General features: G+C 41.8%; 1 protein-coding gene across 1 annotated transcript; it reads right to left on the minus strand.

Annotated features, from left to right (window-relative positions):
• Window positions 1–732: 732 nt before the first annotated feature.
• scinla (scinderin like a) lies at window positions 733–14,480 on the minus strand. The gene is made up of 17 exons (XM_020499374.2): window positions 14,386–14,480; window positions 13,645–13,717; window positions 9,137–9,321; window positions 8,604–8,758; window positions 7,300–7,461; window positions 5,940–6,089; window positions 5,450–5,539; window positions 5,106–5,327; window positions 4,625–4,840; window positions 3,889–4,022; window positions 3,659–3,749; window positions 3,241–3,411; window positions 2,705–2,882; window positions 2,265–2,380; window positions 2,100–2,177; window positions 1,721–1,781; window positions 733–1,439 (listed from the first exon to the last, which is right to left on the minus strand). The coding sequence occupies exons 3-17, from the start codon at window positions 9,315–9,317 to the stop codon at window positions 1,279–1,281; spliced, it is 2,166 nt and encodes a 721-aa protein (XP_020354963.1). The 5' UTR covers window positions 9,318–9,321; window positions 13,645–13,717; window positions 14,386–14,480; the 3' UTR covers window positions 733–1,278.

Below are 14,480 nucleotides of genomic sequence, written 5' to 3' on the forward strand. Positions count from 1 at the left end.
AGTAGTTTACCACCCAGCACATACACATAGCTGACACCTATACACACACAGAATCATTCAAATGTATTGTATGAAGCTCTTTTTACATCAGCATTCGTCACAAGAAACCCAACCTAAAACCCCAAACAGCAAGCAATGCAGATGTAATAGCACGGTTGCTAGAAAGAAAGGTTTCAAGAAAGACAGGAAGCTGGGAAGAAAACTAGAGAGTAACCAGGCTCTGAGATGGGTCCAGTCCTCTTCTGGCTGTGTACTGCCAAATTCTCTAAAATGATATTGGTTGCGGCTCATGGTAGAGAAGTAAACATTACATTCTCTGGCAACAGCTCTGGTGGACATTCCTGCAGTCAGCATGCCAATTGCACACTCCCTCAAAAACTTGAGACATCTGTGGCATTGTGTTGTGTGACATAATTGCACATTTTAGAGTGGCCCTTTATTGTCCCCAGCACAAGGTGCACCTGTGTAATGACCGTGCAGTTTAAATCCGCTTCTTGATATGCCACAGCTGTCAGATGGATGGATTATCTTGGCAAATAATAAATGCTCAACAACGGGGATATAAACACATTTTTGCACAACATTTCAGAGAAATAAGCTTTTTGTGAGTATGGAACATTTCTGGGATCTTTTATTTCAGTTCATGAAACATGGGACCAACACTTCACATGTTGCGTTTATATTTTTGTTCAGTGTACATAATGCAAGACATAATAAAAAAACACAACCCCCTTTCAAAAAGCAGGATGTTTTAATACAACAATCATCAAATCCCATAAAACCTGGTTGTTGGTTGTTTCTCTTCAGAAGTACATTTTTATCGGATTCAGAGTAAAATTACGACAGTATACAAGCATGAAATAGACTTGGCATTTTCTTGTATTTAACTATCATTCCTGTGTTTGAGCATTGGCACTTGTTTCATTGAGAAGCCATACAGTTATACATGATAATAACAAAATAAAGACAACATTTTCTGAGATATTCATCCAAGCATAGCATGAGTGCCAGTCTGTTTGTGATATCATTCCAACTTCTTGTCACTCACTTTCATGTCAAACATTTGGCTTGACAATACCAGCAATGGAGTATGCAAGAACACAAACAGATCTGAGACCAGGCTAATCCAATATAATGGACCAGACCAGTTTCATTGGGTTTATGGGTCCAACTGCTTGCATACGTCTTGGCCTTGTGTTTTCAGGAGTAGAGGATAATGCAGGAGAAGAAGCCATGCGAGGGGAGGGAGCAGGAGGAAGTGGTTGAGCACAGTAAAGTTTAAAAGCGGGCGCGGATACGCTCCAGAGGGTCGGTTTCCCACAACTTGGGGTCCCAGGCCTGGAACCAACCGGTGAAGGTTGGTGGTTCCATTCCCTGCTTGATCGTAGTGATGGCAATGCCCCGGCGACCAGAAGGGTCCGAATCCACATAGTCTTTGGCTAAAAGAAAAGAAGAAAGCTCTACATTAAGCTCCATAGATCAGTTTCACAAACTCGGTCTTGGCCTAGCACTACACGTCTGATTCAAATGATCAACTCATCATCAAGCTTTGATTCTTTGAATCTGCTGTGTAGTGCTAGGGAAAAAAACTAAATGGGGGGGCCCAGGACAGAGTTTGTGAAACCCTGCTATAGATTGACATTTTTTGTTAGTGACTACACTGAGGTAGTGATAGCGTGTATGCATCAACAATGGCCAATAGATTATTTATCAATCGTACCAATTTTTGCTGATCCGGTCCTCTCCACCTCATTGGCTTCGTTGCCGATCCAGAGGAAGATCTGTAAAAGTAATATAACCATTTTAAATGACTAGAATTGCCATTCCCATTCAAATCAATGCTCCTTGATGGGTGGAGCGGCGGCCATATTGGGTGTACCCATGCCAGGAAGTATTTCATTCTATTTCTATGGCTTCAACCCTGCACCCTCAGGGGATCATTGGATAGAGAAACAATAAAAGCAGAATGTGGAGAGGGATTGGAGGATTGGACCACTTCCTTTAAAAACTATCATGGCAGGACTTCAGTTGTATCAGAGCCACTGGGATCATGTGGATTATATTGTATAATGGTCTTCAACATCAGGCCAAGACCTTACCTGATCCCAAGTGTCCAGAAGCATGACGTCATCAGTTGCCAAGTCTGACTGGTTGAAATCTCCAGGCACCTCCTCAGCCTGAGAGAGAGAGAGAGATGAATACAGAGTATCCTTCACAAGAAAATATTCCATCCCTACACTAAGAGAAATCCACCCTCTACTCACTATGAGCCTGCCAGTCTTGTTAGAGCAGCCAAACAGGCGTGGTGGCTTAACCATCTTCTGCAGGCTCCTAGAGGTCTGGTACTCCTTCTTCCCTCCCAGAGCAGACCAGAACCCAGCTGGGGAAGGATGCAGAAGAATACAATACATCAGAAACACTCATCATACCAGTATGGAAAACAAGTTTAATTCAATGCAAATGAAGGAAAATCTGAAAAATTAACTATAAAGCGGCCGGCAATGGCATTTGCCTAAAAAACAAAAAGTAGCTTTAGAAAAACAGAATAATAAATTGGAGTAATTTTGTAATGACTGTTCATATGTATTATTTGCTAATAAAAGTGTTACATGAAACTTATTTAAAAGAGAAAGTAAATGAATCCTATCATCACTAAAATATGTTATGTTATGCCTGTGATTAGGTGTAAGACTAAAACACCCACCTGGCTCCTTGCCCTCTGACACCTCAGTGGCACTTCCTCCTCCCAGGAAAGAGGTTACGTATTGGGCTGCAGCCAGCTCCTCCTCAGTGGCCCCCACTCCCCTCCACAGGAACACAGTGTTAGAGGACTTCAGCACAAACACATCATTGGTGTTCAGGAATGCAGCAGAGGGCTCCACCTGGATAGGAGAGAATGGGAGCGAGGGAGTCATAGTGAGAGAAAGAGAAGTGGTGAGGTACTCCTATCCTATAATCCTCCTCAGTTACTTTATTAACTGTCCGAATATACATTTTTCCTTTCTCATATTCCTTATGTAACTTCATAACTTCTGCCCTAATTTAAAGTAATCAGGATCATTAAAAATATCAGTGGTTAGTACTGTAGTTTGATCACCTAAACCTATATAGGCCTTCAGTGTGTGTGTGTGTGTGTGTGTGTGTGTGTGTGTGTGTGTGTGTGTGTGTGTGTGTGTGTGTGTATATGTATGCAACCAATACATTTAGATTTGATTTGTATATGTTGTATGACTGACTGACCTCTACAGCCCGTGTGGCCCTGGTGGAGCTCTGGCGGATGTGGAAGAGGCGTGTGGAGCCCACCCTGCTCTGGCCCCCCTTACGGGATGTCCCCCCCAGGTGGATCACCATGGGCTTCCCCTTGAACAGACTCATCAGGTGGGCCGGCTCCTGGCCCTGAGTCACACGCACCTGGAGGAGAGAGTAGGAGATGAGACACTTCAGCACATCCTTCAAACCAAAGATTAGGATCGACACACACACACACAAGAGGCTGGAACCTGCACAGGGTCAGCCACAGAGCAGTGCCTCTGGAGCCTTCACAAGTTCAACCATTTAAGTCAAGACAATGATATATAGAGAACCCCTTTTTATGACATATGTGATGTGATTAAAGAAGATATATCTGTTATGAATAGTGTCTGAATTAGTATTTCACCTGGACAGGAGACCCTCCCATGGAGTCATCCAGCCTGACTGTCAGGAAGGCGGAGGCAGCCAGCTCATCCTGAGTACACTTCAGCCCCTGCCTGCAATCATCAATCAATCAATCTTACAGGGATATGAATAGGGACAAACACAGAGAACGGATGTGTTCCTGCCACCTGCAGAGTTAGGCCTATAGCTTAAGCATGATTATGTCTCCCTCTTGTGGTGAACAATACTCACCAGGTGTAGATGATGTGCTGCTCCCTGCCTCCCAGGCGGTAGCTGTACAGTACCAGGTAGCAGTCACCTCCATAGAACTGGCCATAGCTGGAGGGGTCCACTGGCACCTGGTCACCATCCTCCACACGCCACACCTGAGGAGGAGATCCATCTCCTTTACATTACGACATACACTGAGTGTACAAAATATTAATAACACATTCCTAATATTGAGTTGCACCCCAACTTTTGCCCTCAGAACTGCCGCATGGACGCTACAAGGTATCGAAAGCGTTCCACAGGGATGCTGGCCCATGCGGACTCCAATGCTTCCCACAGTTGTGTCAAGGATGTACTTTGGTTGTTGTACCATTCTTGATAGGGGTGCAACTTTGGTTTTAGAAGTGGGGAGACAAGTTACAAGAGTGCTCCACATCCCACCAGCAGAAATAGCCTGGCAGCTGAAAGAGAGAGGTGGCATGACACCAGAAATGAAACCTAATGTGTTCATAATGTTTTGTACACTCACTGTACTTCTCCCAGTGTGTCATGTTCTACATTAAACACACCAGAAGTAGTAGAGTTACATCAGTATTTCCCAAACCTCTCCTCCAGTACCTATGCAAAAGATAAATTTCAATTGAATGCATTCAGTTGTACAACTGACTAGGTATCCCTTTTCCCCAGCCAGTGCCACTTGTTTTAATAGTCCTGAGTTAGATCATTGTATGTCATCACTACTATTTTCCAGCCGTACCTGAACCTTCCCGGATCCGTCATCCACCATGCCGTGCTGGGCTGCCATGGTCTTGTTGGTGTGCAGGCTGGAGGAGTCAAAGGGGACCTGCACCACCCTGGCGATACGCCCCAAGCTGTAGGCCTGGCCTGGGCCCGTGGTCTGGTCCTTATCCTTCCAGTTACAGAAGAATTGCTTGAACAGAGTGGTCTCTCCTCCGCCTGGCAACACCTGGACCTGTAGAATAAAATATAAAATAGAGTAGACTTCAAAGGACTTTATCAATCCACAGATCTGAGAGGATGTTGATGGGATGTGGAGTGGTGGCTGTCATGGAATGTCAATCCCTTTATGTATGGAAAATGCCGGACCAGGGGGATTAACATGTGTTCTTCCGGAGTTGGCGGTGTTACCACTTGAGACTAACTTCCCAAACAGGGGTACAAGTTCAGAATATTCAAGGCAGCAGTAGTGACGGGGGAGAGGTTTGATGTAACGTTACCTGGGTGTGTTTGGGGTACTTCTTCTCCTTGATAAACTGCTCTGCGGCCTTCATGGCAGCATTGCGTTCAGCTGTGTTGGCACTAGGTCCTTTCCAGATGAAGATCTTGCTGTCCACTCCATTGTCCAGAATGTAACACTCACTGGAGGAAAGCATTTCTTGTTTGAAGGGGCTGGTCTGGGCCACCACTGATGCCTTCATGGAGCCTGCTGCATCAGAGATCTACAATACATCTTTATTCATCAATATTATACAGCGACAACGGAAATGGATACTTTTGCTGTCACAGTGCGCAGCGCCATAACAGGTCAGACTGGGAGCATCACAAGGCTGCAAATCTTTACCATGTAGAGAACTCCCTTCTTCTGGTTGGATCTATCAACAGACTCGTCATCAGCGCTTCCTGCAGGGATGTTGGGTTTGGGCCCTAGAGCCTAAAAATAAACACAATCACAACAATGCTTCAAGTCGTGAATAATGGGATATAAGTCAAAGACAAGTTAATCAGCTCTACCTAAGAAGTCCCAGTGCACTCCTCTAAAAAGGTTCCAGCATTGCATAAAATACCCTGTACATAGTTTGTGACCACCATGCAACTCCTTACCCTTTAAATGCATTGAATGAGATAAGATCGTACCACAATGTCTTAGCGTGCCCAGAGCACATAATAATGGCAGATGCCAGTAACCACCCCCCTCATATTCTCTGACCCTTCCAATGTAACAGGGTCAGGAAGTGGTGGTGGTGGCTATCCTCCCTCCGCGATTATCGGAATGTGTGTCTGTGTGTGTGTGTATGCGTGTGTGCGTGCGTGCGTGAGAGAGAGTGACTCACGTCGATGACAGCCTGTGGCTCTCCTCCCTCCTCAATCATCAGCAGAGTGGCACGGCCATTCCTCTCATTGTCACGGACATCGATGGCCACCTGGGACGCCTTCAAACGCTCAAAGCTGTTGCACTCGCTGCCACACCACTGGAAGATGTCCTGAGAATGGAAACAAAAGCTGTCTGAATGGCCACGACTCAGACTAAGGGAAGAGACTCTTGCCTTTATGCACAGGGGAGAGTGGGGTAAGTTGAGCTAAATGGGTAAGTTAAGCCACCCTTGTTTATAGGAAACCATACACAAAATGTATCATTTGATGAAATATTTAGGAAGAGGTCATCATTTCATGGAGTCTGTGAAGGGAGAAACCACATGAAAAAAATGGTAAGCAAGTCAGGCCCAAAAAACATATTTTTTGTGTTAGAGGTTTCATGATGCTTGTATCTAAACCAAAGTAGATACTTTTAAGAATGTTCTATATATCAGTTGGGGTCTCTATAAGCTACAAGATGAGGTCCTAAACCTAGCATGAAAGTGCATCCTTGTAGCTGCGTGGGCTAATTTAGTCAAAATGTTTGCCTTGGGGTAAGTTGAGCCAATGGTTGAGCCAATGGCAAGTTAAGCAAATTGAAGTGTTTTCTTTCCTGGGGCAATGCAAGGCGATATCACTGGGATCTGAAGTAACAACAGGACCTGGCCTATATTAAAAGTGTTGAAAAAAATTGTTTGTTAGATGTTAAGCCTGTGTTAAAATATTTTTCAAATTATTAAAAGACAAAAAAGCGATTGTTTGGGAAAAAAAGCTAGATGTGGGTTTAAAAAAGTAGTGCTAATATTTAATTCAGCACAGAAATTTGAAGTCGGTTTAACTTACCCTGTCCCGGGGCTCAACTTACCCCACACCCTGGGTAAGCCATGCCAGGAGACCACTTCTTTTGGACATGCAATGTTTTCAAGACAGTAATGTTTACATGAATTCTGATTATTCCCAGGGATACAGACCATCCTAAAATATATGTAGATATCTTTGTTAGACAGAATACTATATTTCCCTTGACGGCGTGATGCTGAATGTCCAAAATGGCTCAACTTATCCCACTCTCCCCTACTTATTCATGCTCATGCATTTTCCACAAAATAACACCTGGGGTATTTTACAGCCCTCTCCTTCTTTGGAGAGGGCTGTAAAATCACCCTCATTACACATATGCAAACATTGTGCATGTGGGATCATTGTGTTTCTGCCTATCTGCCTATATGACAATCCCCTTATGTAGCATTGGCCAAGTTCAACACGTGAGTCTGGTTGAGGAGACTTAGTAACATATCATAATTTAGGTTAGTCTCCGATAGGCTATCCCAGCCTCACCTTTCCTAGGTCGATGATGAAACAGTCTCCTCTGTTGAAGCTGGACCAGGACATGTCTACCTCCGTGGCCCTGATGGCCCTGCGGCCCTTGATGTGCAGCAGACGCTTGACGTTCATGTCGTTGGTCACCACGTGCTGGAAGCCAGAGGCCACCCCACCTTGCTGAAGGACAGAGAATGGAAATAGTGTATCAGGTTAACGAAGCTAGCAATAATACATTGCTTATAAGAAGTTTATATATATTTATGTTACACACTGCATGTTAAACTCCAACGTCATTGACCGCAACTTTGTTCAGAGTTGTAAGTAAACATTTACTTCCATAGCTTCCTCTACTTGCCAATCCAGAAGCTAATGTAAATTCTTGCCAGACATGCAGCCATTTGGCTTTCTGGAATTAGACCCATATGTGTCCTCCCTTAGCCTGTCCATCATTTGAAACTGTCCATGGCAACCCTCTATGGAAAACTTTATCCACTGCAGATGCTAAAACTTACATACACACATTTCTATAAATAGCACAGTTACCTTTTTAGCAAATCCCTCTTTTGTGCATGTACAGCTTCAAATATGTGCAACATGTGTCATGACTCATTAGTATTTCAATACTTTGATGGGTGTGTTGCTGTTGTTCTCACTAGAGTATTGATTAATACACATTTTACCATCCTTTAACTGGACGCTGGTAATCAATAGCTGTGAAATTGAGTCTCATTAGTCAACAAGTTCAAATCGGACTCCACTCTACCAATACTTAACCTAATAATGAGAAACCCACGCACAATCTTTTCGATAATTACCCTTCTCTTCAAATTCATTGGGGTTCAATGTCACTGACATACTTAGAGAAGTATAGTAATGGGATGTATAACAACAGAGTAAGCATCTATGTGCTGGAAAGGGAAACCAAAGCTATACTGGGGTTGTCATGCGAGACACAGTGAGAACTTCAGTCATTTTTAAAAGGATGTGCAGTACTGTATTTATTAAGGATCCCCATTAGCTGCTGCCTTGGGTGCAGCTACTCTTTCTGGGGTCCAAACACATTAAGGCACTTACAACACACATAAAACTAAATACAAAACAATACATAATTGAACATAATTAAACCACCACATATCTACAATACAAAATGTATAATATCACCATACAACAATATATGTGTGTGTGTGTGTAGAGTGTGCGTGCTAGCGTGTGTGGGTATCTTTATTTAACCAAGAAACACTTTAGGTTTTTCTATGGCGATCTGATCTAAGCTAATATGCCCAACTGTCTCTCTGAGATGTTATTCTGAAATATCTAACCTTGTACTTGATGCCAGACTTGAAGTAACCCAGGAAGGTGAGAGACTCGTTGTTCTGCACCTCTCTGAACTGGACCGGGCCTCCGCCCAGGAAATCATCCAGCTGGGTGGTAAAGATGGCTGCCGCACCTTTCTCATCCTGAGAACTCTCACTTCCTGTGGTATCAGCCAATAGAGACGTGGGGAGTTGAGGAAGAAGACCAATGGGAAAGTCCATATGAACATACAGAACGGTGTAGGGTGAAGTTTCCCCTAGGTGCAGTTCTTGGGTCAGTTTAGCATTTGTCCAAACGAATTAGGATTGCTGATCCTAGATCTGTACATAGGGGTAAGTTCTCCCCGGAGCATACACAACAATACAAGGGAGGAACCTTTCAGTTCATTATCAAATAGATATGACAAGTGAACAGGCATGTATCTTTTTATAACCCTTTATAACCCATTTCCTGCACATATAGGATAATGGTTTAAGGCTCAGCCTGAGTGGCCATGGTGATAAGCTATATCAGTCGGGTAACCAGCTCTCTCTCTCACCCAGCCACATGTGGATGTAGTATGAGGGGGCAGCAGTGGTGTAGAGAAGAACATAGCAGTCTCCGGTGAAGAAGTTTCCGTGGAGCTGTTTAAGAACCGGCTTCAGATCCATCTTCTCCACGCGCCACACCTGAAGACCAGGCTCCTTCCCTGCAGTCTGAAATTCCTTATGGAACACCATGGTTCTGGAGAGGAGGAGAAACAAAGTAACATTTCATACTTGAGCTTGCTGTAGTTAGGACTTCAACAATGTTATGTAATAGTAACCAACCCCGATCTTGATCCACTACTCTACAAGCCATCTATTTCCATCTTGATCTAATTCTCTGTTTGGTGAGTGCTATACAAGGTGACTGTTGTTACCACTGACAAACACAAAAAACCCTCAGTGATGTCAAAGATATGATGGAAACTTATGGCTCTTTATCACCTGTTATGGAGGCCTTTAAATCAAATCAAAGTTTATTGGTCGCGTACACAGATATGCAAATGTTATTGCAGGTACAGAAAAATGCTTATGCTTCTAGCTCCAACAGTGTAGTAATATTTAGCAATATGATAACAATACACACAATCAAAAAATATCAGAATGAGCAATGTCAGAGTCCGTCCATAGAGCGTCTGTAGTGTGAAAGGCTAATCTATGGCGCTAATAATTGTCACCCATTCTCCCGCTCCAGCGCTCGATGTTGCCGCTCTACTAACAACCGGTCCTGGCAACCAACATTATGCACATCTGGCAACCATCTTTATTTAGCCCTCAGTATTCAGGCAGTATTGGTTTTGTTTTCATGTCTAGTATGCTTCTCTTGTTTTTTTATATCTTCAGGTTCTTTGTTATTAAACTCACCAACTGCTCTTGCTTCCTGACTCTCTGCGTCTACGTTACAATCATGGAAGTTGCACCTAGATTCCTAAGTCATACACTACCAGTCCAAAGTTTTAGAACACCAAGTAATTCAAGGGTTTTTCTATATTTTTTACTATTTTCTACATTGTAGAAAAATAGTGAAGCCATCAAAACAATGAAATAACACATATGGATTGTGTAGTAACCTAAAAAGTATTAAACAAATCAAAATATAATTTATATTTGAGATTCTTCAAATAGCCACCATTTGCCTTGATGACAGTTTTACACACTCTTGGCATTCTCTCAACCATCTTCACCTGGAATACTTTTCCAACAGTCTTGAAGGAGTTTCCACATATGCTGAGCACTTGTTGGCTGCTTTTCCTTCACTCTGCGGTTCGACTCATCCCAAACCATCTCAATTTGGTTGAGGTCGGGGGATTGTGGAGACCAGGTCATCTGATGCAGCACTCCATCACTCTCCTTTGTCAAATAGCCCTTACCAAGCCTGGAGGTGTGTTGGGTCATTGTCCTGTTGAAAAACAAATGATAGTCCCAGATGGGATGGCGTATCGCTGCAGAAGGCTGTGGTAGCCATGCTGGTTAAGTGTGCCTTGAATTCTAATTAAATCACAGACTGTGTCACCAGCAAAGCACCCCCACACCATAACACCTCCTCCATGCTTTACGGTGGAAAATACACATGTGGAGATCATCCGTTCACTCACACCGCGTCTCACAAAGACAAGGCGGTTGGAACCAGACATCTCCAATTTGGATTCCAGACCAAAGGACACATTTCCACCGGTCTAATGTCCATTGCTCATGTTTCTTGGCCCAAGCAAGTCTCTTCCTCTTGTTGTCCTTTAGTAGTGGTTCCCTTACATCAATTCAACCATGAAGGCCTGATTCACACAGTCTCCTCTGAACAGTTGATGGTGAGATTTGTCTGTTACTTGAACTCTGTGAAGCATTTATTTGGGCTGCTGGTAACGCTAATGAACTTACCCTCTGCAGCAAAGGTAACTCTGGGTCTTCCATTCCTGTGGCGGTCCTCATGAGAGCCAGTTTCATCATAGTGCTTGATGGTTTTTGTGACTGCACTTGAAGAAACTTTGAAAGTTCTTGACATTTTCCGGATTGACTGACCTTCATATGTCTTAAAGTAATGATAGACTGTAATTTCTCTTTGCTTATTTCAGCTGTTCTTGCCATGATATGGACTTGGTCTTTTACCAAATAGGGCTATCTTCTGTATATCCCCCCAACTTGTCACAACACAACTGATTGGCTCAAACGCATTAAGGAATGAGTTTCCACAAATTAACTTTTAAGAAGGCACACCTGTTAATTTAAATGCATTCCAGGAAGCTCATGAAGCTGGTTGAGAGAATGCCAAGAGTCTGCAAAGCTATCATCAAGGCAAAGGGTGGCTATTTGAAGAATCTCAAATATAAAATACATTTTGATTTGTTTTACACTTTTTTGGTCACTACATGATTCCATATGTGTTATTTCATAGTTTTGATGTCTTCACTATTATTCTACAAGGTAGAAAATAGTCAAAATAATGAAAAACCCTTGAATGAGTAGGTGTTCTAAAACTATATATTGGCCTTTCTCTTGCATTTCAAAGAAGGAACAAATAAATAAATAAAACATGTTTTTTTCTTTATATTATCTTTAACAAGCTCTATGTGTTATATTCTCCTACATTAATTTCACATTTCAAAGAACTTCAAAGTGTTTCAAGAATATGCATATCCTGGCTTCAGGTCCTGAGCTACAGGCAGTTAGATTTGGGTATGTCATTTTAGGCTAAATTGTGAAAAAAAAGGGTCTGATCCTTAAGAGGTTTTAATACACAACACAGGGCAAAGCTTCCCATTCTTAGTGAATGTTTTTCTCAGGTAAACAGAGGTAATTGTTGGCCCACCGAAGAGAAAGCCATATGAACAGTATTATTTACATAAGACAGGTGTGTGTTCTGTGGAATGGCCCACCATAATGGCAGCAGATACCAGGGTGTCTGTTTGCAAAACAAATATTTGTTGGCGACCAATTATTATTTTCTTGGACAGTCTATCTTTACTATGGATGTCTTCCATCATTAAAACAAAAATGTAATGTGTGCTTGAATTTATAAACTCATGTCTTTATTACTGGAAGTATTAATGAGAGTATATCTCTCATATTGGACTTAACATAAAACCTGTTACTTTACTATTATTACTCCTTTATTGACAATTGTGTGTCTAACTAATCTTTGTTCCAAATGGCACACTAATCCCTATATAGTGCACTACATTTGACCAGAGCCCTAAATCTGTGTTGATCTAGGGTGGTGGTGCAAAGAGAGTGAATCAAGTGACCCTGATTGACTCATGGGAGAACTTGGAACAGTAGCTCTCTCAATTTCTCTCCAAATTGACGGTTTGGAAGACTGATCCTTTTCTCAACAATCCAGCAACTGAAAATGTACAGTACTTAAGCCCATTTCACCATACAAGCAGGAATGACATAATATCAATATAATGTTTCCTGCAGCCATGTTTTGATTGAAGCTTCTTGTGAGATTGGATAAGAAGATACATTTCTCCTAAGGAAGGAATCTGTAAACATATGCCCATTTGTGACCCATTTGTTCCTCTAACCAATTATCCTCTAGTATTCCCCTAGCAGCTTTGTTTCCTATGTGGTGCTACTGGATGAGTTCTGGGTTAATTCTGGTAGAGGATGACTCAACACAAAACCACCTCAGAACACAGATGACAAAAACTATAGGATTCATGACCCTCAAAAACAGTAAAGTTCCTACTTTTACAATTTTTTTTATGTAAGATTGAGACAAACATGATAAGAATAGATTATATATTTAATTCATTAATTAAATTCGAATGAATTATCAGTCATTAGAATATTAAATTCACAATCTCATTGTGCAAAAAAGCATCAACATGCAGAGAGATACATGACAGAGATGGACTTGTTTTTTTCAATGTTCAAATCCTAACTTTCCATATTCTCTAGTCAACATGTTGACACAGCAACTCAATTAAGCAATCAAATGGAGAACTGTAGCCTACAAGTATTTTTCTCTCTTTAATTCCGCTGCAAGATATGACATGACTCACAGTACAAGGACTGTTTTTGAGTAGGTTTCTTTCCTCTTGGATTCATGTGATTCTAGCCAGCCGACACCCAAGGCACAGTGGCAGTAAATTCCCGAAATGATGAATGAAATAGAAGCGTATTGAAGTTCTATTTATTTTTTACTTATATTTTCGAACAGTTATTTTTCACTACGCTTGGCCACTCTACACATTTTGAGTGACATCTATTTAAAATAGCGAAAGACATCTAGCCTAGGCTACCTGATATGAGTGTACAGGGCAACTGCGATATGATAAAGAATAGATCTACCGGCAGCAACATTTTACTTCAATACTTAAGATTCTGATAATAAACAACTTTATAATTTAGTTCGTCTCTAAAGAAGCTACAGAAATTACTATGTTTCCTATTTTCCATGAACATAGGCTTTCTTTTCTTTCAGATCAATTTATGTATTTATTTTACAAATCTGTGTGTATCCTTATTGTATGAGAACAAGTTGATGAATAGTTATAAAATGTTGTATATATATATATTTTACCTGTTAGTAGAAAACTCTCGAAGATTAACTCAGCAGAAAAGTCAGATTTGGATGTTGTGTAGTATTCCAGATTCTGAAAAGATTGAACGTGAGAGAGGATATTATATAGCTGGAGGTCAGCGCTCCGGAAAGAAGAGGCGTCTCCGGACGCGCCCCAACCCACCTGCAAGTAACAACACGTCGTAAACATACCACTACAGTCCTACAATGAGTAAGGTACCAGTCATTGGCAGCAGTGGCGGTTCCAGCTTGTATGGCTCCCTGGGCGAACCCCCACTTTAGCGCCCCTCCCCCCCAACAGCAACAAAAAACACCATTCTGCACTGTAATTTTTATTCAGACATTTGGAACAACGCAAAGAAATAATAATAACATTTAAAACTATATAAATATATCGATTTTTTTAAAGACTCAAATATCAAAAAGTAACAAAGACAAATAGAAACAAATTGTTGTATATAAATACAAATAAAAAAGAGAATCAAATTATTACACTATTACCCTATTGCTAACAAAAAACACAAATAAAACTAAATTGCACAAATCCCGTATCACACAAATAGAATAACACACTTATAAAGAAGATAACCTGATTATTACACTAATGCACTTCAAACAAGAAACACAAACTAAGTTGCACAACTAATTGCATTAGTACTGTACAAAGAGGTGCGCTATTTGATAGATTCCCCCGCTCGCCCTACCTCGGGCTTCCAGTGGAGAGACCTGAGGTCAACCTACCTCGCCCCATCTCGTACTTCTGAGTGGGAGACCTTCCCAGGCAGTAGCCTGCCTAGCTCACAAACTAGCATCAGGGCGCCCACTCCGATATGGTT

The sequence above is a fragment of the Oncorhynchus kisutch genome, linkage group LG13 (assembly GCF_002021735.2).
Source record: "Oncorhynchus kisutch isolate 150728-3 linkage group LG13, Okis_V2, whole genome shotgun sequence".
NCBI lineage: Eukaryota > Metazoa > Chordata > Actinopteri > Salmoniformes > Salmonidae > Oncorhynchus > Oncorhynchus kisutch.